Consider the following 23,883-nt stretch of genomic DNA (forward strand, 5'->3'; position numbering starts at 1 on the left):
AATATATAAAGAGCTTTCGAATAGGGGCGCTGCTTTTCCATGAGGGCTTCATCCAGGATCCATTAGGATAAATTAATGTAAATTTTCTCAGCAATGGCATTTTCTTGCTCGTACTGTAATGGACCAACTCCGGAAAGTGAAAAAATGTCAAAAGAAAAAATAAAAGAGCATATCAGGGTGAGGAAAGAGAAAATGGAGTGCTCTTACACTTCAGGGGCATCCCTGCATAAAGCCAGCTGTTGATTTGTCACTAGAACTGGGGGCTGTGTATGACCTGAGGAAGTTTTTCACGGCAGGACCATTAGGCAGAATTTGCCTAAACTTGTATTCAGATCCATAAGCTGATTTCAGTGTGAGAACTGATACACAAAAATCAGCATTGCTGCAGAAGTGGAGACAGAAGATTGCATGATCAAAATTAAACTGTAACAACATCAGCTTAATTCCTACTTCTTACAGAAGCTGGGGCTCAGCTGTGGTGCAGAGTATGTAACCAGGACTGGCCTGGGATCTCTGAAAAGTCTTGTTCAGAGGAAAAAAACTGTGAGAGAGAAGATAAGGAAAAAATGATTGTTCTTCCAGTAAGTGCTCTTCACAGCTTTGTGCCAGCCCCAGCCAGTACATCCAGGCCTTGATTTATGTGCCTTAAAAACCCTGAGCAACTCCCAAAGCAGGCTGTGTCCCTGGAGAGGACTAGATGGGTTAAGATTAAATGTCCTTGGCAATATTCAGCCTTTTTAGGGAACGAAGAGCAGAAAAGCAAGGCAGAGTGAGAAAAGACATACAGTAGCAGACAGACTGACTGACTCCTTTGGCTGCTGAGTTGAGTGGAAGTGCATTTTCCCTGGTAATTGCTGGATATCCAAGTATTTCATCTAACATGAAGGTAAGACAATTGCTTACTTAATTCATACTGATGAAGTGAATATGACAAGTGCAATGAAATATTAATTTATATGGAGAAATACTTAGCTGAAAATGCAATTGGGTAATATTGCGAGAAAGAAGAGATAAAAAACAACAGCTTGCACAAAGAAGCTGAAGAAAATAAACATTACACTCTCCTTTATTTCTTAAGATGATGAGTGTAAAGATTGCAGAAAGTTAGAACAGCTGCATGAGATAATGGAAAAAGCAGAAAGTAAGTTTGCTTTTGCTCCTCTTTTTTCAGGTGCTGGGAATTTTTCTGTTGCTGGAAGTGTCAGGCTTCTTTTCAACTTTTTCCAGGTGAACATTTCTTTAGTAAATTACATGCTGAAGACTAAGCATGTGTAATTTAACAGACAGCTTCTGGTGCTTGACATGGAGCAGGGCTCAAACGGGTCTACAGATATATATCCTGGGAGAGAAGACACTGATATGAGGACTGCCTCTGCCATCAATGGTCACAAGAGTGAGGCATTACGGTGTCCCTCAGCTCTGCCCAGAGTAGTCAGCTGCCCATCAGAAGAAGAGCAGGAAGCAGTGGTGTGAGCCACAGCAGTGCACATATGTGAAACACAGCACAGTTTACCCCAGGCAGCCCCGATCCTGGGGGCACCTTCAGTGTTTCCTATTGGCAAACCGGCTGTTTGAGAGCTGCTGTGGGAACGTTTGCTGCACGCCATGGCACACACAGCCCCTGGCAGCTCCCTCCCATCCCCAGATGTGGTCTGTTGGCTCCCTGCTTTGCCGTGTGAAGCTGGTTTTTGAAGCTTGTATTATGGTTGCACAAAGTCCTTGCTGATCTCCAGGCTAGGTAAATGTGCCTAGTTTCTTCTCCTCAGTGACTGGAAAGCACAAGCTGGGTCTGACTGCACTCATACACCTGGAAAGCAAATCCAAGTGGTTTTAGAGGAAGCCTGATCATACCCCTAATTGTTACTGTAGGTCTGCTTTGCTGTTTAGGGAAGGCTTGCACTAATTCTTAGGGATGGAAATCCCTGATAATATTTCATTCTCTCTCTTTTTTTTTTTTAATTCAAAAAATACTCCTGGAGCAGCCCTTCCTCTCCAGTCCACTGCCGCTGGAATTCTTTTGGCCCTTGGTCTGAGTGCAATGGCTGTACTCAAAAACAGGTATAGATGAACATTCCTATTCTGTACTCATGACTTCATAAACTTATGCTTTTTTCCCAGTAATTAAGGAGTCTGTATCTTTAAAACCCCAAACCCGGTGTCAGGCAAAAGCCCCAGCAGAACAGGAAGGTTGAAGAACAAAGAACTCAGAAGGGAAATCCTCCAGTCTGTCCCAAATATATTCCCTTTCAAAGCTATGATATTAGTGTTGTGAAATAATTTGTGCACTTTTTATTTTGGTGATAGTTCCAAAAAGCTTGACTCAGCTGTTCATTTAATAGAGATATTCCTCCACTGATGCTGGTTTGTACCATTTCTGCTGATTTTTCATTAGTGGTGTCACATCTCAAGGAAAGAATAGTTGGTTGCAGAGTATTATATTCAATGAAAACAGAATGATTATTTTTACAGTGAAACTCTCTTGTTGTGCAAGATACTTGCTTTTGATTTTCTTTCTCATTTACTTTGATGTTGCATCAATTAGGGACGAATTAGTCAAAATTGAAGCTGTGCCATGAGACAGTGCTTACTCTTTGTAGAAGCAACAAGTATCCCACTTGTTAATTGTCTTCCTTAATGACACTGTTTACTTTGAAGAACTCTAGCAAATTCATATCAGGAATGGTTGGTCCTATTAAAAATGTAAAACAAAACTGAGATTTGTCAGCAGCTTTCTCTTGGTTTCAGTTACATATCATATTTTTGGACAGAACAACCAAGCTTGTGCATCAGTCTAGAGTCCTTATAGATAAAATAGTTGTCTTTCTATTAACTTGTTACCATACCATGGTAATAGCAAGTGTGGTTGTTCTCAGAAAAAAACGTGAATGTCTGATTTCCTTACAACAGTAGACTAGTAGCATTGTCTTGACAGTAGTAAACTGTTACTGCTTTGCATTTAGATTTCTGAGTTCTCTCTTGATTTGCATTCAGATTCGGAGACGGACAGTAGCAGTTTATGGCCAGTATGGGGGAGCCCCCTGCTCTGGGGATGCCTTTGAAACAAGGCCATGCACCACCACAAGAGGATGCCCAACAGAGGATGGCTGTGGTGATCGTTTCAGGTGTTACTCAGGTACGATCCAAGATCTTTTTCAGCATTTTCTGGACATAAAGTTAAGAAGATAATACTACTATCTTTTAACTTTAATAAATGGGCAATGGCTTTGTAGAACCCTTGACCTATATATGAATTTGATTTAGAAGGATGTTTCCTTTTTTCTGTCCTCAACTATGCATGTTTTTAATTCATCTGGAGTGCTGTAGAGCTTTGCAGATAATATGCTGCAGCTCTGGTAGCCTCTCTAAGTCGTTCTGCCTTACTTATTTGACCCAGAGACCTTATAAGAAGGTAATTAAGGAATGCAACCTTAGATGTGATTGTTTAAAGTGAAGCTATATACAAATATCTTGGAAATCACCTGGGTTGTGGAAACTGATGCTCCCTAGAATAGTCCTTATATCCAAGCAGCTTCCATTACCTTCACAAAAAAGCACACTGTCTCAGTTGTTAGATGTTTATCACAGAGGAACATGATAAACATGTTTTGGTGTTACCAGAGAGATAATCATAGTTAATCGCAAGTGATGGGGTCAAAAGGTGAAAGCTCAGGAAATAAATCTAGAACTGTTTTATTAATATATAATAAGCCCCAAATGGCTGTGGTTCCCTCAAGTGTGCTATACAGCATTTCTTTATGTCTACATTTACTGTTGCTTCACAAGCCTCCTGGGCGCAGACTGTTCACCATGAGAGTGAAGAAGCTAATTAATGTAGTAGATAAGTGGAACTTTTGCTTTGATTTTGGTGATTTATTTTTAAATGAACTAACACTTATTTCCCTGTGCATTTTTGTTCTGATTTAGGTCAGTGCATTAGCAGATCTCTTGTATGCAATGGAGATCAGGATTGTGAGGAGGATGGTGCAGATGAAGATCAATGTGAAGAGAAGAAGACTGTATGTGATATTGATAAAACCCCTCCGAATTCAGAACTTACAGGAACAGGGTAATGTTCTGTGCTAGGCTCAGTAGTACTGGTGCCAAGTGCATTTACATTTTTGTAGTATTTACAAGCTCTGGCTGTACAGATAGGCTTCCTGGGCTTATGGTAAAACGTTCCATATGCAAAAGTGTTCAGTACAATGGCTTCCATCTTGCTAATGGCTCAGTGCAGCCAGGATGTGCAGACCCTTTGATCTGAAGCACAGAATAAAGCTTTTTATCTTTCACTCCTGCTATTCAAAAACATCTTTCAAGATATGAAATGAAATGTCAACCAATACCACATGATGATCAGCATGGAAAAAATGAGCTAGCAATGCTCATTATTCTTCTTCCTTGCTGTTTCATTTAGTACTGTGGGTCCTTACGGATTTCTGTTTATATATCCCATTCACAACCTAGCAAAATAATTATCTTAAGTTTCTTTAGGGTAGTCGTGTCACTTGTTATGCAATATAATTGAGATATAACAATAAAAAAACGAAAACATTTTGGAATGGAAGCCTTGTTGTTTATGTGTGGTGTTGCTTAATTAAACTTAATAAAATCAGTTGTGATACATATGAATGTCTTAATGTTAAGAGATATGATATGTATTCATTTTTGTTGACAAATAAAAAGCAACATTTTGCTTTCCATACTGTAATATGCTCTGCACGTTGCAGTTCTGCAGGTATAGAAGTCTATCAGTTGATATCCCCCTTTCTTGGGTAAATTAGCTTGTGATCTTTATCTGAAGACACAGCATTCAGTTATAATGGCTTTGCAATTTCTGTTTCCTGTAAAATAATTTGCTACCTTTCTGTCTTACTGATTTTCATGTTTTTCTTTTCATAGTTTTGATGCTATTACTGGTGAGACTAGGGGAAGAGTCATTCATACAAAAAGCTTTGGAGGACAGTGCAGAAAGGTCTTCAGTAGCGATAGGAGAGAATACTACAGGCTGAGTGAAAGCGTTCTTGCTTATACTTTTCAGGTATGTTTCCATTAAGCACAGCTTTGTATTTAGAGTCATGATTAAAATGAGGAGAGTAATGCAAAGCTTGTAGGGTCTCTTGCTAGATAGGTTTCCCTAAATTCAGCTGAATGACACCTGTTTCTTCTCTGCAGTCACTTAATATTTTTAAATTCAAACTGGTGTATATCTTGCTAGAACAAAAGGGGAAAAAAATATTATTGGATGAGATATGTCATTGGATGGGATTTTTATATGTGCACAAGGCTTTGTCGAGATCTTCCAGAGAGATACTTTGAAGTCACTGTCTCAGAGATTTGGGTTGCCTCACATGTATCAAAAGCATGCCATGCAATCCTTAATGTACTTTACTTCATAATGTATATGATTAATATATAAATATATATATGTGATGCTTTTCCAATACTGTTCAGTACTTTTCATGAAATCTGAAATGGATTCAGCCTGAAAAACACATCGTATTTTTTGCATCAGGAAAGGCTTGCTTTACTCTATAAATTATCATTTTTAACATCCTTCATGAAACCCTTTATACAGAATTCTATCTATCTTTCATATTCTAGGTTAAAATTCAGAATGATTTCAGTTATGAGTTTTTCAACAGCAGCTGGTCTTATATGAAACACACAGAGAGGTATGAAAAATCAAACAGAGGGCACAGTAATTCACAGAATAAAATTCTACAACACAGCCAAAAGGTATGTATGTGGTATATATACATTGTCACCATGGCTTAGTATTTTTCATAAATATTTTCATCTTCTTTTTATGTATTTTTGTAGTGAGATGCAGGTATTTATTTTATCCAGATATTTCTGGCACAAAGTGCATGACAATAAAAATCTCATAAAAACTTTATAATTAATTAAGAAGTGTCGACTGTTGTTTTTACTTTCTCTTTTTACCTCTCTACTAGTAATTTATTTATTTACTATCTGTTTTCATCCCTATTTGAGGAAGAAAAATAATGACTTCTTCTTATAATTAGTTAATCTTTTGCATTTTTGTTTAATGATTTACTGCCTTTTTTCCCCTTATTACCTCTGTCAGCATCTGTGATTAAAGTGAATTTGTTTTTTAATTCATTTTCCACTAATAGAAACCCATTAAGATTTCTGTTTTAAACATCCAGGAGGTCACAGTGCTTATACTTTTGACTTATACAAAAAAGGAGCATTAAATAAATAATTTGAGAGTAACTCTCAATTATGAAGTACAATCTCTATCTTACAGCAAATAAAATCAAGTAATAAATCCATATATTTTATGGCCCCAAAGCTGATGGAAGAGAAGTTCATTTTACTGCACTAACAATGATACATTTTGAGACTTACTATAACAAAGTTCAAAAGCAACTTTGAGAAGCTAAGGTGAAGAATATGGGATAGGCAGACATAGGATTTTATAATTCAGCTAGAGCTCCTTTCAAAGAAAGGCTCCTCCAGACAAAACAAGGTACAAAGAAGACCTCTCTGCTGCCTCTGATTTGCTTTCAGACAAGGCTTGTTAACCTGCTACTGTCAGGCTCCTGGTGTAGGAAACCACCATTAGCTTTGAAGAATGATATTTTGCTTTCTTATTTGTCCTTATGCTAGTTTTCCAGCACATAGGAGAAAAATAAAGATGATGCAGTAATTATAAATGAAGATTCAAAAGGTATTTCCTATTTTCAGAGTGGGGTTTGGTTTTTTTTTCCAATCACCACGTTGCTTAGATACATCTAACAGCTCTGTATAAGCTGTTGATTAGTAGCCAATATAACGTGCATGTCATCTGAATAGTAGGAACCACCCTGATAATAATATGGGGCATGACTGACATCTTTTCTTTTCCCCAGAGTAAGCAGCTGATGGTTGTTGAGAACAGTGTGGAAGTTGCTCAGTTTATTAACAACCGCCCAGAATTTCTTACTCTTGCGGAGCCCTTCTGGAGGGAGCTTGCCAACCTTCCAGTCATCTATGAGTACAATGTCTACCGAAGACTTATAGAACATTTTGGGACTCATTTCTTACACTCTGGATCTCTAGGAGGACATTACAAAGTTATTTTTTATATGGATACTGACAAAATGAAAGCAGAAGGTAGAGTACTAGAGTATTTGATACAAGCATCTAAGTGAATAAACAAGAATAAAAATTTATTTGCATGTTCTGCCAGCTAGTGTCTAAAATCAAAGACATCTGTCACTCACCACATTATATTCACAGGCAAAAGAAAGTAGATTAGAAAATGCGCTCAAACCACAACATTAAGTTCTAGATCCACATCTCTGAACTGCTGTGCTCAGAATAGCAAAGATTTGGTAGTTGGTTCAGAACTTATTCAGGCTTAACTTGAATTCTAGTGCCAGCCTAAATCTTAAATAATGTTACATCTTAAGAGCTGCTTGGAGATGAAGGTTGGATATTCTGTGTAAAGCAGAATAAATTACAAACAGAGCAAACACCAGAGCACCAGGTATGATGGTACCCAGTGTGGAGCAGTACTGTAGAATTAGGGACTGCTGAGAAACGAGATAAAAGAAAAAATAAGCGTTTTCCAGATACACCTCCTATTTCTCTAGCAGGATGCGCTAGTTGGTTGCCTTCTGATTTAGGCATAATACTTCATGACCTCTCAAGTCAATGGGAAACTTGGAAATTAATCCAACACACTTTCTGTGTACAATATTGGTTAAAGAATGAATTATCTGCAGGTATGAGCATAACAGACATGTACGACTGCACCACATCAGGCTGGAATGCATTCATTGTGAAAAAGAAGAAAGTGAAGTGCTCCAAACTGGATGAACTGCTACAGACTTCTTCAGGTAAGTGTTCAACAGTGACTTGTGTAGCTGTCATGTCTCCATCTTTCATCTCCTTGTAAGCAGCTGTCAAAATGAGGAGCAGGTGTTCATAGCTTTTTTGAACTCTTTATCTTAACGCACTGAACCCAGACGCCAAATGCGTGTCTCTCCAGCACTCATCAATCATTGCTAATGCTTTCCCAGTATCTGGTACTTTCCAGGACTCCCTAAGTCAGAGCTGCCAAGATACCTAAAAAAACACATAGTTCTTACTTGTTATCAATGTAGGAGCTCTTGATCCAGGCACAGGTGGTTGATCTGCACTAATGAGTCCTTTCCCTAATTTTTTTGCATGTACTGTTTCTATTTCCATTTGTAAATATAGCAATTTCTGTATTTTTCATCCTGATTCTACAGGAAGCAGTGGTAATAAGATTAAAGGAGTCCCCTACATAGAAGGAGGAAGCCCAGGTGCTGTTGCTGGCCTTAGTTATCTAGAGCTGAATAATCCTGCTGGCAATAGTCAGAGATACTCCTTTTGGGCCGGATCAGTGACAGACTATCCCAGAGTAACTAAACAAAAGGTAAGGCTATTTTCCTGAAGAAAAGACGAGCAGTTGGGATCACCTCAAGGGGAGAAATGATTAAGCTATAACTGGTGATTAATCAAGCTGTAGTCTGCAATAATTTTGTTTTCAGATCACTTTGTAAAAAAGAAAAGTTCACAGGAGGAAAATTCCATGAGGTTAAAGTAATCAGCTGTATCTCAAATCTAAGTCATTTAGCAGATCAATACCTACAATCTTACCAGCCTTCTGTGACTACAGGGGAGTTCTGCTTAAGAATAGAGGGTCACAATTGCATTGGGGAAAGACAGATTTGAGATTTGAGATAGCCCATTTCCTGAAGTACGTATTGGCACTTCAGTGTGGCTTCCACTCAGCTTGCCAACTTTGTGCCGCTTTTATCCATCCTCCTTCTCTCTTCGTCCAGAAGTTTAGTGTAATGGGATTCTGGGAGCCAGACACTTCCAAGTTGGGCATGGCCATATTCACTGCTGCCTTGTCTGTGTCCATTTTGGGAACTGACCACGTACTGAAGACTGGTATAAACCCAAAAGATGTCTGACAGAAAGTTTTCAATTAAATGTTAAAGCACAGAATATCATAAAATAGGCAAGAGAAATGCAAAATGTTTTCACTTATTGCTACCTTCAGTCACTTCTCAATGAAATATCATGATGGATTGCTTAAATGTTCAGCTTCTTGGGCTAGGAACAGCTGTGTGAGAATTTGGGTTACTGTACATTGGTGGTCTGTGTTACACTTCTATCTCAACCATAATATCATAGCTCAAATATGTTTAAACATGATTAATCCACTGCTAGCTTTAAGGGATGCTGTTAAGCAGGGCTGACTTTTTGGCAAAAGGCTGGTATGAAATACTACCATAAGATTCTAGCTAACTAGATAGCAAATTAGAGCATCTGTCAACCCCCATGGGCAGGAGCATGCATCACAAATTATTTTGCATGATGAAATGTGCTTATAAACTTGTATTATCCCAATTGTAACTATTTAACATTAATGTTTCTCTACTGTGTGTAGCTAACACCATTATACGAGCTGGTAAAGGAAGTGCCCTGCTCCTCAGTCAAAAAACATTACCTAAAACAAGCCATTGAAGAATATATGGCTGAAAATGATCCCTGCAAATGTCAGCCTTGCCAGAATGGTGGTGAGGCAGCTGTGGAAGGAACTCAGTGCATGTGTTACTGCAAGCCTTACACCTTTGGAGCAGCTTGTGAGCTGGGAACTCTCATGCAAGATCAGCCAGGTTAGCACTCTTCAAACCTGTGAGAGTTTAGAAGTGGCAAAGTGTGCTCTCCTGCTTCTGAGGTCTGTTTGTCCCAACAAACAGATGTGCACAACCTGAATAAGTGGCTAATGTGCAGTGTCTGCTTGGGCTAGGTATCACTGCAGACATACAGCACGGGTAGAGAGTGTCATGCGAAACCTGAGTTTTAACCTGTCCAAACAATACCTAACAAAGAATTGGTTTTATTATTCTTAGATGCAGTGGACAATACTAACTGCTCAAAATGTAACCTTCTAGAAATAAGTACATATACTAAATGAGTATCAGTAACTTTAAAAATTTTTGCTTTAAATTTTGTAATCAGTTGCAGCTGATAGCTATTTTTATGTTCCCTAAGACTCTGATAACATATAGCCTCTGTAGAATTATACCTACGTAAAAGGCAGCTGGGAAAAGGTGCGAGATTAGATCATTGCAACTTGGAATTCTCTGTAAGGGCCCTGTTTGGACCATCACTAGCTTTGAACAGCCTGTGCCTTTACACCACCTACAGATTGGCTAATATGAAATATTCCCAAATGTTGCATAGGTGTTGTTGATGGACACTGGAGCTGCTGGTCTTCCTGGAGTCCGTGTTCAGGGGGAAGAAAATCAAGGAGTCGGAGCTGCAACAACCCCTCCCCAAGTGGTGGCGGGAAGGCCTGCATAGGAGAGCAACATGAAAGCAGATCATGTGAAGATGAGGAGTTGCAGCATTTTCGGTAAGCAGAAAAACAAAACCATTTGGAACACAGCTGCAGAAAGATTTAAAAATCTGTTTCAGAAGGGTGCATAAGCTATTGAACTCAGGGAGGAGATCACTTACTGAGCTTTCATATTTAAGTTGAAACAAAATGAAATTCAGCAGCTGTGAATCTGATACAAGGTAAGAGAAGAAAATTGAGTAAAAGCTGGTAAACTTGACTCCATTCTATTTGGCAGTGTCTCAGGTAACCTGGCAGTTCCCAGTTTAAGTATAATTATCATGTAAATGCAATGCATAATAGTCTTGGGCTTCACTGAAAAGTGTAGAATTTTGAAAGGAAGGGAAACTAAATTCAAACTAAATTGTACTTTTGCTTGATTCATAGCTTGATTGAACCACACTGTTTTGATTTATCCGTAACTCCTACAGAGTTCTGTTCACCTCCTCCTCTCTTGGAAAATGGATTTGTTCAAGTAAGTTATTTCTATTACTCTGTTAGCTTTCCTATCTCTATTTGCAATGTCTCTATTGAAGTTAATACAGATTTTCACTTGTAAATTTGTATTTATCTTGGTAAGTTTAATATCAGAGCTCTTGTATAGCAACTCTTTCAGCATTTGTCCCTGGCTGAAGTTTACTTAATATTGGCCAAGACTTCCTACTAAAAATAAAAGCAAAAAACCTCATCTTAAAAACCAGAACAAAATCTGTGCTTTCCTGGACAATGGTACCTACAGATAAAAGTAATCTACCTGTCCTATACCCTATACGCACATTACAATTTTTCTGAGCTGCATGAATTACATATAAAGTGCAGGAAACTAGAGAAAAAAAAACCCAGTAGTGAAAGTAAACTGTCCAAGGTCATCCAGCAAATCCATAGCGAGATTAAAAACAGATTTCAGTAATTTTCACTGCACACCCTGTAACTCACCGTTGCACTTTCTTGTTCGCTGGGAAAACTGTAATCTGGCAAGATATTTGTCTGACGGTAACTTGGGCCTGTTTAATAAGGGAGACTAAATCTTCCCCTGGATGAATGGATTATGCCTTCTCTGTGTTATGAGTCTGCCTAGAATCTTTTTGCTCAATAAATACATAAAAGGATTGGTTCAAAATCCATTAGTTGCCTCTACACAGCTTTGACCTGAGGCAAGATCCAAAATTTTGTGCTCCCTCTATTGCCAGTGATTTTTTGGGGCTGTCAAATCAATAGCTGTCTTCTATACTGCTATTTTTGGTTCACACACTAAAGGAAAAACCCTGCAATTTGTGGAGTAGTCTCAATTTTTCCTAAGATGTCTCCTTAGAAGAAAGTGGGGTATAAAGTAAGAAAAGACTTGCATCTTCAAGTCCGACTCTTTTGAGTGACCGTATCACATTAACCTTTAGGTTACTTTTAGGTTAATGTGATAACGTGCTAATAATGTGATAATTAAGCTGATAACATGCCATCCTAAGAATTAGCAAAGCCATATACTCTCCACAGATACCCCTGGAAGACTGTTCAAGAGCTTATGTTCCCCCACTAATGCTTGACAACAGCCATATTTGCAGTCAGTTCATAGACTGTCAGGATAGCACTGTTCCACCACTGATGTAGCACTGCAGGACCCCTGTCACAGGATATCTTCAACTCTAACCCTCCCTTCGCTAAGGGAGATAGCCCAAATACTCTGTATTCTACCAACTTATTAGCAGCATCATCTCCATTTTTACCACATTTACTGGCTATGTGACCAGAATTGCCTACAGTATTCCAGACACTCTTATCAGTGCATTGAAGAATGGCAATAATACTTCTTGCTGCCCTCAGCCACTGCATTCCAGAATCAGAGGGAGTTCAACACTGCTGGTGGTTCTTAGATAGTGTATCCAAAATTTCACCTGTTCCTTTTGTTTCAGAATGCTGAAAACTTACACCCTGTTGGGAAAAGCATTGTTTATGCTTGCAGACACGGGTATTCTCTTGTTGGTGATCCCATTGCGAAGTGTGGCAGTAATTTACAGTGGCAAGTTGGAGAGAGATATTGCCTGGGTATGTCTAACTGACTCTTGATTTGAAATACAACTCCATTCCTGAATTCCAGTGGAACATTTATGAACATCTGCTTTCCAGCAACAATGGGGGAAAAACACATGCCTGCATTTCCCAGTTCACTAGACATAATCAGGTCTAAATTGACTTATTTTGAATCCAGATATTGTAATACTGAAATAGAAACATGCCAGAAAGTCTGGTTTTAAGGAAGGCTGGAAGTGAGGGAGACTAAATTCCAGTCCAGGAATTACTTCCTGTAGAAACAAACTTACTGCTTAATCTAGTCCTGTGACTATATCCAAGATGCATGGAAATGAGTCTATATCTAAAGCCACCTGAGGAAAAGGTTCAGGAGGCAGCACTGAGGAACCCCAGAGTTCTCAAATAACCACCTTGTTGAAAGAACACAACTCGAAGGATCATTTTATATTTTGGATGATCTCCCCACTTCTCTCTTTTACTCTAACTTGGTCCGTAACCATCAGGGTTTCTTTTTTTTCTTGCACATTTTATTTTTGAGTCAACTTTGAGTGTGATCATATAGACCTGGGAATTTTCAGACCTGCAGTTCAACACCATCCTTTCCTCCTTCCAGTCAGGACTGACAGCCTATAGATGCTAACCCACACTGTTTAAATGCCACCTTTTTTCCTATCAGTACACAGTCTCCCAGGGTCCTGTATGTATGACCTCTGTCTACTAGGGTGTTACATTCTAGTATGAATACTCAACAGAAGCATGGGTCCTAAGAACAGAGAAACCCTTCTCAAGCTAGGGTTGGACCTGCAGGCAGTAGGAGATTTTGTCACTGTCCCTTGTGTTGCATGTTTGGCTGGTATGATGAGTTAGTATCCTGTACTAACATGATTAATAAGTTTCTATAGGAAAATCAGCTAATCTTACAATTCAATTTGTTAAGAAATTTAGGAGAAGGTAAATTACATGACTGCTTTCTGCAGTACACTGATTCACTGTGGCTATCTCAAATGCTTCAATTTTTAGAAACTACTTGTCTCCTTCCAATCCTTGAGGGAGGCTTGCAAGGAGAGCCGTGGAAACCTGCGTATGAGATCGGTGAGAGAATAACTCTGTCTTGTCCACATGGAATGCACTTAGAAGGGGCACACTCCATTTTGTGCGAGCCCAGTCTCAAGTGGTCTCCTGCTTTGAAGACTATCCAGTGCAAGAAACCAGGTAAGACACTGCACTCCTTCAAGTGCAATGCAGGAGTTTCTTTCCTGGACAGACTATGGCTTATGTAGCTAAGTTATAGACAGAGCTGTAGCTGATATAGCAATAGAGAAGCTATACTTACAGCAGAAAGCACAGAAAATGTGGGTGTGTGTTTACTGTGGCCTGTTCAAAAAAGATGACGTAAGACATTTCTTGTGAGGTTTTCTTACAGCTTTTTGCTTCCCACTCCCCTATTGCTATTAAGTATTGTCTCTAAGAATATTTTAAGAGATTGCCTGGGATGTGTGCTGCCTATTCTGCTTCCTAAGTATTCTTTAACCTCCACCCATGTTGTTTAACACTGCTACCATGTAAGCTGCACCTTAGAGATATGGATTTTCTATCTGGAAGATGCTGATCTATGCACCACAGCATCTCATGGTAGATAAGGACAGAGCCAGATGACTCCTTTTGCACATATGACATTCGTGCAGCTGATACCGAGTAAATCTCCAGGAACTGGAAGCAATGGGAAAATGTTGCTTCAAGGTCAATGTAACAGCTGTTTAAGCTCTGTATTGATACTGGCAAGCACTAGCAGAGAGGGAAGTGGGCTATATACCATACAGCATCTCTAAGTCATCCTTTCCAGCTGTGGAAGGCAGATGAGGCTTTCTCTTGAGCACTCCTATGATGCTGATCAGTGATATACAGGCATCCAAGCAGCTTGCTGTTTCAAGCCAGCCACATTTTCACACAAAGTCCCAAATGTTCTTACACCCCTGGGGAAACCCTTGCTTGAGGAAAACAGCCACTGCTGTAGAAGACTAGGCATGTGTCCTACGTTTCATGTCCATCTTCTTATCAGACAACTGCTGCCTGAGGTTGCCTCACCCAGGGAAGAGGCAGGTGACAGGCTTAGACCTCAAAAGGCAGTGACCCTGTGAGACTTCCAGTGTAAGTCATCTGCTGCTGTGTCATATCCACATGAAGCTTAAAGGATTTCATAAGGAATAACATAGCTGTACTTAAACAGCTCACTGCTGCTGAAGTGGTAAAGTGCCAGCACTGAAGTACTGTTGCCAATTACTCCCTAGGCTTAGCCTTAGCAAGTGATTTTTCATCATTTTTTGTTACATCCTGTATCCAAATTGCAGTTAATGATTAGAAACAGTTTCAAATGCTTCCATCTTTAGAAAGAGCTTGTGCCTGGCTGTATGGGATCATTACATTAGTACAAAAGGGTTGTTTTGTTTTGGTTTTTTTTTGAAAAAGAGGGACAACAATTAGATTAGAACAACAGCTAAAAACTCCAAGAAATATGAGCTAAGAAGGGTAAAACTTTAGAAGATGTGTATACACAGACGCAGTGGCACACATATATTTAGATGAGAATATTTAGTCAGCAATAGTGTCAGTAACAGTCAGCTATGCAACCAACAGCCCCAGGGATGGAGACAATGCAGTGACTTTCGGTGGAAATTTCCCCTCTGCATAAAGGCAGATTTATGCCTGCTGTCTGTATTGCAATCCTGTCTTTTTTACTTAGCAAGTCTTAATCCATAGGAAAATGCTTGTGTTGGTTTTTTTTTGTTTTTGTTTTTGGTTTTGTTTTTGTTTTTTTTTATAGGCAACAATATTCAGGAGTATCTAATTTGTATGTTAAAGTAGAAAGCTACAGACACATAATCTAAAACACAAATCAGGATAAAACTTTCTCAGAAAGTGTGTCTATACAGATTTAGCAAGGTCTTGCCATTACTTCCTACAGAATTCTCCAGAAGAATGTTTAGCAAAGGCTGATTTAATTTTCAAGCTTGAAATACAACCCAGCACTCAAAGAATAATACATTTCCTGTGATGAAAATTCCCCAAGAATCACTATTGTTCTTGTTTTTAAAGTTTGTGCAGATTGAGGATGAATGATGGAACTTGTAGTTTGCATTACCATCAGTAATGTAAAGATATTCAGGCTCACGTTTCTACATAAGACTTTGGAGCCTTAGCTTTCTTAGTGACAGAAGTGAAGCCAGTAACTCTGAAACCTAATGATAAAGCTGTTACCAGCTAGGATTCAGCACTGCTATGTTCAGCAGAGACAAACAGCTGCTGCAGAAATTAGGTGGATGTTTAAGCTTGAACATAGTACTTGTTTCCTTCCATCTGACTCATGACTTGTGGATAAATCATGTAACAGTAACTTTGCAAAGTGAATCGTATCTTTTTAATAGTGTTGAATCTATCCATGCAGTAGATATTTTTAATGAACATGCGGGATGTGACTTTATGTCATGGTTGTATAATTCAGTGCCTTTTAAGCTCAAATGATAGAATAATTTCAGAGAAGACCTTTAACAGCTCTTGTTTTCTGACCCTTAATAGCACTGTCTGTGTTCTACCTCAGTGCCTAGTGTGAAACCAGAAGTGACAGAGCCTAAATGTCAACCATGGGAGAAAATACATCAGTCACAATGTGTGTGCAAAATGCCCTATGAGTGTGGGTAAGTACAGGATGATCTTGGCAATGACTTTCTCACTTTATTCAAGACCAATTAAATTCTTTAATTCTTCAGTTCATGACAGATAAGAAAGCTTTACTCATATGAGAAGGCATTGTATTTTGTTTGCTTTACAACTCAATGTCCTGTTCATCACTTACCTGCCTTGTCAAAGCTGTCAGTGGGTTTTAGCAGTGATGGAATTTGGTTGAATGAGAGAAGGAGAAGGCATAATTTCAGCTCCACTTGATCTATGAAACAGATGGGAAAAGATGAAATGATATTTTTAAGATTTAGAAGATTGAGGAAAAGTTAGAACAGAGGCCCTTGGGACATAAACCATCAAAGCAGTAAGGTAGTGAAATAAAACAGATTTCTTTGCTGAGAGAATGGAGAGTTATGAAAGGCATAATAATCTAATCTTCCATTTATACAGCAGTTTGCACAGACCAGTCACATCACCTTTCCTGACCTCATAACTCGCAGACTAGAGTCTGCAGTCCTGTTTGATTTAAACCTGTATTCTGCAATAAGCAATGCAGGAGAAATGTAAGGAAATGAGTAACTCTCAGTTCTTTGCTAAACATAGAGGTAACAAGACTCCTGGCATCACCTGATGCTGATGGCCAGACGTGTCAAAGAGATGGTCTGGTTTGGACAGACTGCATGAAGTCTCCTATAAAGTCATCACAGTGGGTGTGAGGTCCAGGTATGAAATCTGACCAGGTTTATGCCATAGCAGGAGCTGAGCAGCTGGAAACTCCAAACAAGTGATTACTGGTATCCAAGGATAACAGACCAAATTATCTTACCCTTGCATGGTAGGTGTAAGAAATTTTGAAGTCTTCTTAAGTGACTCAAGGTAGCAGAACTTTTTAGTAGAGGATGTGTACTTTCCATCAGGCACATAACTCAAGAATGCCCTGCGTGGTGACTGGTTCTAAGCCCAAATTAGCACACTTTGAACATTTTAAAATTAAAATTGGTAGGCTTAGTTCATGTTTTTTAGATCCACTGGACACTTTCCCAAGGTCTGAGGCCATTGTCCTGCATGCAAAGACAAGTGTCGGGTTTGTAGTAACTCTGTTAAGACTATCACTACCCTTAAACAGCTAAATATTTTAAATAATCTGGTCCTACTCTTTTTCCCTCAAAACTCATTAAAGTGAGGAAACAACCCCTCCTCTAGTTCATGGGTGTGATAAGATTAGTTACATAGAAGAGGAGTCCACAGTGGTAGGGAAATCTTTGGGCAGAGTCACAATAGCCTTGGAAGTTAAATGAATTACATTCACTTATGCATTCAGGCTTCAGTTATAATTAATCTACTACTTGCCTGTTTCTATTTTTTATAATTATGTTCAAAATGGCAGGAAGATAGATAACAGTCATTTCTGTTACCTGATGCTATCTATTTAACTCTGTCTTGAAATAACACATCTAATAATAGAAGGATAAATCATCAGCTGTCAAAGCAGACCAATCTGCCAGCCTCTAAGGCTGTAGAAGTGAGGCATGTAAGCAGATCTTGGTCCTTCCTCAGAGACCAGAAGTAATTTGGCTTGCTCTGCTGTGGCAATGACTTTCGGCAGCAGCCTCTGCTCAGAAGAGTGCTGGAAAAAAGAGTTCATGAGCGAATTTGGGAATCAGATCCATCATATATCCTTTCAGTTTCCAAGAGACTAGCAACTGAGACTTCCCGGGACAGCACAAGAACCCCAACAGGCTGGTGAGGGGTGATTTGTTGCTCATGATGTAGTGCCTTAGGCTACCTCTATCCTCATCAGTTAGAGAAAGAATGATTCTGGGTACTAGAACTTCTAAACTGCTAAAGCAGCTCCTGGTAAAGCTTTGGCAAGGGTCAACTCCAGGATAATTCCCAGGCACAGCCCAGGAGTTACTAAAGTCAGGACCATTCCAGTCAGACACAGTCCTCATCTTTTAGGGACAAAGAGAGTTTAACAGTTTGAAGAGACACCAGCTATTCTGTGTGAATTTGCCCTTGTGAAATGAAGAGGTCAGAGCAGTTAGTGTATTAATACAGATATCTGGTAGCTAAAGGCTAGCTCCACAGTGAAACATGAGATTTGATAATTTTTAAGTATTAGCCCTTCTTTTTTGCTTTATGTAGCACCTATGTCTCTCCTAAGAGTTCTAGGCCTGTTTTATATTAAAACTTATGGTCTTGAATACAATTTCAGAAGTTAAAATGATTTACAGCATGTTGAATTTTTCAGTTTTCAGTTTCACCAAAAGTTGCCTGCCTCTCATTGTAGGTGAAAGGGAGAGAAGGTATTTGCTGACTTATATATGCTATTCCATTTCTCAAAATATGTGCTTTAGTAAAAGCTTGTTCTTATCCAAGCCTTCTTTTTCAGGTAAAAGTTAATTGAATTTCCCACATTCACTTTAAAGAAAGAGTCTTCTTGCCTCTAATAATTTTTCTGGCACTGTTGTGATACTCTCAGCCCTGAAATGGGTGCAAATTTCTCTTATGGGTACAGATTACCCTCCTTTTTCTTACACATCTAAACATGTTGATTTCCACTGGCTTTTTAGTGCACTTGTGTCTGCCCTTAATCTTTTCAGCTGAACTACGCAGCCTTGTGTACAAAATTTTGACCTTAAGACTCAGATACTGAGATTTATCACTCAGGCAAAAAAGGCCTCTGAACAACTTACAACAAGCAACTTAATTACAAATTAGATGCTTTCACTGGATCACACTTGTTCTTCCAAACGGAAGGTGATATTTAAAGATGTAGTTTTTCTTATACCTGTCTGTAAGGATAACTTTCACTTTACAAATCAGTGCACTCATGGGCTGTGCAGCCAAACAAGTAAACAAGTATAATGCAGACAAATGCACTGGCCTTTATCAGATGCTAAGTGCTGCATATTGGCTGGGGTTAATTTTCTTCACAGTGCCTAGTATGGGGCTATGTTTTGGATTTGTGCTGGAAACAGTGTTGATAGTACAGGTATGTATGGTTTAGTTACTGCTGAGCAGTGCTTACACAGAGTCAAGGCCTTTTCTGCTCCTCACCCCACCTCATCAGACAGAACGCTGGGGGTGTACAAGGAATTGGAAAGGGACACAAATCTCAACTGACCCAAGGGATATCCCACACCGAATGATGTCATGCTCAGCATACAAAGAAGAAAGTGGGAGGCATTCAAAATGATGGTGTTTGTCTTCTCAAGTAACCAGTATGTGGTGGAGCCCTGCTGTCCTGGTGGGGATGGCTGAACACATGCCTGACTATGGGAAGAGGTGAATTAATTCCTTGATTTGCTTTTCTGTAAAGTTAGCTCTTTTGAGAGTCTTCAGAACCATCTCTCAGAGAACCATTCACAAAGCTTGGAGCAGGCGCTTTTCCTTAGTGTCCTATTTATAGATCAAAACCAACTTCTTAAGTCCCAGGGAAACAAACAAACAAACAAACACACCAACCCCCTAAGCACTTGGCCAACAAATGAGCAAGGTTTGAGTGAGGACTTTCTTATTAGGCTTCCTTCTTCGAAGTCCATCTTCCATACTTTGACAAGCCACTTTCACAGGGAGTTACCCTTCCCTTCAGGCAGTCTTCTGAAGCTCATTAGGGCCATTTGCCTGCTCCTCGTCAGACTCTCCTCACCATCAAACACCTGTTTAGCTGATGCTGACCCTCAGAACTGACCCATTAGACACTAAAAGTTTCTGTGGGAGTGTTTGTGAGCTCAAAAGGAGGAGATGTGCTGAAAATAAGCTTTTGGGGCTGTATCCCAGTGCTCTCCATCCCCTGAGAGTGTGTGTCTCCTCTCCCCTGCACAGCACCTTACCTGTGGCTGTACTATGCATCCAGGACATGCCAAACATGCCCTGCTCCAGAGAGGCTTTTTTTTTTTCACATCACATGGATACCACTGATTGCATTGAAAACAAGTGGAGAAGCTTGGGATTTAACATTAAAATCCAAAAATAATGGAACGGCTGCTTCCTCCCCTCCTACACTTAAGCATGAAACACAAATGATGGCAACTTCCTGGAACTGTACCCAAAGCAAGCACTGTTTAAGTTGTAGCTTTTGCAGGTGTTAGAACAATATCTGAATGTCAAGAAGTAAACAAACAAATTCCCTGCATAAATAGAACAGATTTTTCATAAAGTTTTTGTGGAAATATATGAGGATTTCCAGAAATATCTTTGGTCTCTGATGTTGGATCATAACATTTTATTTAGTAAAAGCTGAGGCTTTTAAAAGACAGCGGCGAAAAGGTCTTTAAGTATATTCTAATGTCTTGCAATTAAGAAACAGTTACAAAATATTTTAATATATATGCCTGTGTGTATATATCATTATATGTATGTGAAATATTTTTTGTGTATCTACTTAGATGTGTACGTACGTAGTATATTAGATAATAATGGAGATCTGAACTCTTTAACTGAAGTCTTGCTCTCATTGCTACTGAGGTAAATGGCAAATACTAAGTAATATTCCTGTCCTTTTGAGGGGACAGATCCTGACCCTGCTGACATGTAGTATCCTGTGGAAAAGAAAAGAGTCTGAATTATTCACATGTCTATGTCTCAGGTTCCCTTGATGCACTCTTAGGATATACTTCAATGAACAGGGAAATTGCAAGTGGATCCTAAACGTTTTCCACTTCCTCAGGTCTTTTCAAGAGGTACCAAGATAAAGCACATGTAAATAGCTCAAGCCATGCTTTTGTTTCCAGTCCTTCCTTGGACACCTGTGCTACAGATCAAAGAACCAAGAGAAACACACATTTAACTGTTTGCAAGATGCATGCCTTGGAGTGCATGGGCAGAAAATATTCTCTTACTGATGCAGAAAACTGCAAAATACCTCAGGCAGCTGAGATATCATGTGGATTGTGCCGTTTGTGGGAAAAATGTGATGGTAAGAGATTCTTTGCAATTATAAGCCAAAATTGTTATATGACCAAAATGAAATCTTTTTCCCCAGTTTCACATTAGCTGTAGGTCTATCCAAGCTAGATATCTCCAGTTCTTCCCAGAAGCATCAGCATGGCTAAGCTGGTTCAAACCATCAGCCCACAGTCTGATGTCCAGTCATGGCAGGAATCTCCAACCATGGAAAAGAAAACCCCACAGGATACTGTAACACAGTGCACTATCTACAGGAAAAGCTTATTCCTAGTCCCTGTAAGCAAGTTACCTTGTTGATCCTCTGGAAGTCTGGGGTGAAACCCTTGCCCTCCTCTTTCTTTACTGTATCCACTTGTTTTAAGTTCCTTAACACAGCAATTGTGGGAGCCCTTACTGCCCACAGGAATCCTTTGCTGAACTATGCTATGTCGTCCCATCAGCAGTACCTTGTGACAAGGAATTGAATGTCTTATTCTACACTAGCTAGGACAGCCACTTACTTTTTTTTGTACTTCACTGCCTATCTCCAGTTTCTCATATTATGATCAAAGGTGAATATCTCTTCCCTCAGAGGAAATAGTCCCAGTCTTTTGCAATCTGTCTGCAGTGGAAGTTTTCAAATTCCCTGATCTAATTTCCCTGAGTGTCCTACACTACATTGCATTTAATGGAGGGTTGCCAGAAATGGGAAGATAAAGAACTAAATTAGGTTTTCAGAAGTGCCCCAGATAGAGGCAGTTATTGTCATATTTTGAAAGTAAAAAAGATTACTTGATAGGGAGTTCACCTATTATGTCTAACAGGGTTGAACAGAGAAAAATAATAAAAAAAAGATAATCAAAACTGGCTGGAGCTTCAGCAGAGACAAATACAGGCAAAAAAAGCACCCCAAAAACATACAATACCAGAACAAGGACATAGTTATGAAAAATGAATCTCAGATGGGACCTTCTTCTTATCTGATTATTTAGCTGTTGTCACTGATAAAATTACACACATTTATTTGTAGTACTAGATCTTTTGATCTTAGTGAAACTGCGTGTATGTGAATAAAGATACAGTTATAAGTGTAGGAATGATCAGCTTGTAGCGTAGGAATGATTGCTCATCTTACATGTTCTCTGGACTCTGGAACAGCAGCTGTATGAATCGTTTCAAGTAGTAGCATCAGAGAAGACTTTGAGAGCAACATCTCAGGGAACTTTTCCCACAAGCACAATCAGCATCTCCAAGCAGAGGAAGCCCCAGCAGTGCACCACTTGTTTCCACTTCTGTTTTTTCCACTGAACCTGAATATCAGCTAATGTTAGTTCCGGTTAGGAAAAGAATTATAGAATCATAGAGTGGTTTGGGTTGCAAGGTACCTGTAAAGGATTCCAATCCCCCACAATGAGCAAAGACAGGTTGCTCAAAGCCCTGTCCAAACTGACCTCGAATGTTTCCAGGGATGGAGCATCTCTGGACAACCTGCTCTCTTGGCAACCTGCTCCTGTGTTTCACCACCCTCATTATAAAAAAATTCTTCCTTATATCTAGTCTAAATCTACCTTCTTTTGGTTTTACACCATTACCCCTTGTCCTGTTGCTTCAGACCCTGCTAAAAAGTCTATCCTTATCTTCCTTAAAAGCCCCCTTTAAGTACTGAAAGGCCACAATACATTCTCTCTGGAGCCTTCTTTTCTTCAGGCTGAACAACCTCAACTCTCTGAGCTTACCAATCCTCTAGTACAGCTTCTTGGCTTCTGTTCCTTTAATCATAGACTTGTAGAAGCATAAAATCATGAAATTATAAAACCATAAAATAGTTTGGGTTCTGAGTGACCTTTAAAAGCCATCTAGTCCACTCCTTCCCTGCAATGAGCAGGGACATCTTCAACTAGATCATTTCTTAGAGCCCTGTCCAACCTGACCTTGAATGTTTCCAGAGATGGGACATCTGCCATCTCCCTGGGAAACCTGTTCCAGTGTTTCTCTACACTCACCATAAAAAATATATCTAGTCTGAATCAGCTTGCTTTTAGTTTAAAACCATTACCCCTTGTCCTATTGCTACAGGCCCTACTCAAAGGTCTGTCCCCATCTTTCTGCCCATGGCAGAGAGGTTGAACCTAGATGATCTTAAGGACCTTTCCAATCCAAACCATTCTATGATTCTTATAAGTATTTCTTTAAGTACTGAAAGGCCACAATAAGGTCTCCCCTGATCCTTTTCTTCTCCAAACCGAACAGCCCCAACTCTCTCAACAAGACCTCAGAAGGGAAGTACTCCACCTCTCTGATCATTTCTGTGGCCCTCCTCTAGACCCACTCCCACAGGGCCGTGTCTATCTTGTACTTTCTTGTACCCTCCAGAAAACTGCTGTCAATCCTGCAGTTTTGCTGTGAATATTTTAGTCTGGTTTCTGTTGAGTTGGCTGCCATCCTGAGTGTTTTTCCTGTATGCTTTTGCTTAGTGCAATCCAACAGCTGTGTTTGTGACGAAGATGGGCCATGCAAGGAGGGAGGCATCCAGATCTGTGCTGAAGTGAGTGGCTCCGCTACCCGTCGGACCATGACCGAGTGTGAGGCTGGGTGGCTCAGATGCCAGGGGGAGACTGTCACCCTTGTCAGCATAAGGCCCTGTGACGTACAAAGCAAATGAGATATGTTATGGTTCATTTTGCTTGTTGTCACGGGATGCGTCAAAATGCGTCAACTCTTGGGCAGGATATACTTCAAACTCTACCAAATATAAACTCTACTGTGAAGTCCTCTGCAGCTGATGAGAGCGTGCATTGCTTCTGGTGGGCTCTGACTGCAGGCTGGAGGCTCTTCATGAAGCAGAGCTGCACTCGCCACTGCTGCTCATGACAGGGCTCTTGCTTAGGTCCCGGACTTAACACTGC

The 23,883-nt window shown here is 39.7% G+C and overlaps 1 protein-coding gene across 1 annotated transcript; it reads left to right on the top strand.

Annotated features, from left to right (window-relative positions):
• The first annotated feature begins 750 nt into the window (after positions 1 to 750).
• C7 (complement component 7) lies at positions 751 to 23,676 on the top strand. The gene is made up of 18 exons (XM_010015495.1): positions 751 to 886; positions 1,172 to 1,227; positions 1,983 to 2,058; positions 2,992 to 3,133; positions 3,925 to 4,066; positions 4,900 to 5,038; positions 5,602 to 5,736; positions 6,876 to 7,119; positions 7,734 to 7,847; positions 8,244 to 8,410; positions 9,434 to 9,662; positions 10,234 to 10,405; positions 10,775 to 10,862; positions 12,295 to 12,427; positions 13,433 to 13,624; positions 16,008 to 16,104; positions 20,824 to 21,008; positions 23,452 to 23,676. Exons 1-18 carry the CDS (start codon positions 881 to 883, stop codon positions 23,637 to 23,639), a joined length of 2,505 nt encoding a protein of 834 aa, XP_010013797.1. The 5' UTR covers positions 751 to 880; the 3' UTR covers positions 23,640 to 23,676.
• The last annotated feature ends 207 nt before the right edge of the window (positions 23,677 to 23,883 follow it).

Source organism: Nestor notabilis, unplaced genomic scaffold (genome assembly GCF_000696875.1).
Source record: "Nestor notabilis isolate BGI_N333 unplaced genomic scaffold, ASM69687v1 scaffold8285, whole genome shotgun sequence".
Lineage (NCBI taxonomy): Eukaryota > Metazoa > Chordata > Aves > Psittaciformes > Psittacidae > Nestor > Nestor notabilis.

Bases quoted from the DNA above. Each gene is read 5' to 3' on its own strand.
- C7 (XM_010015495.1), top strand. The intron at 3,134-3,924 runs GTACGATCCAAG...GTTCTGATTTAG, and splicing joins TCGTTTCAGGTGTTACTCAG to GTCAGTGCATTAGCAGATCT. The intron at 10,406-10,774 runs GTAAGCAGAAAA...CTTGATTCATAG, and splicing joins GAGGAGTTGCAGCATTTTCG to CTTGATTGAACCACACTGTT.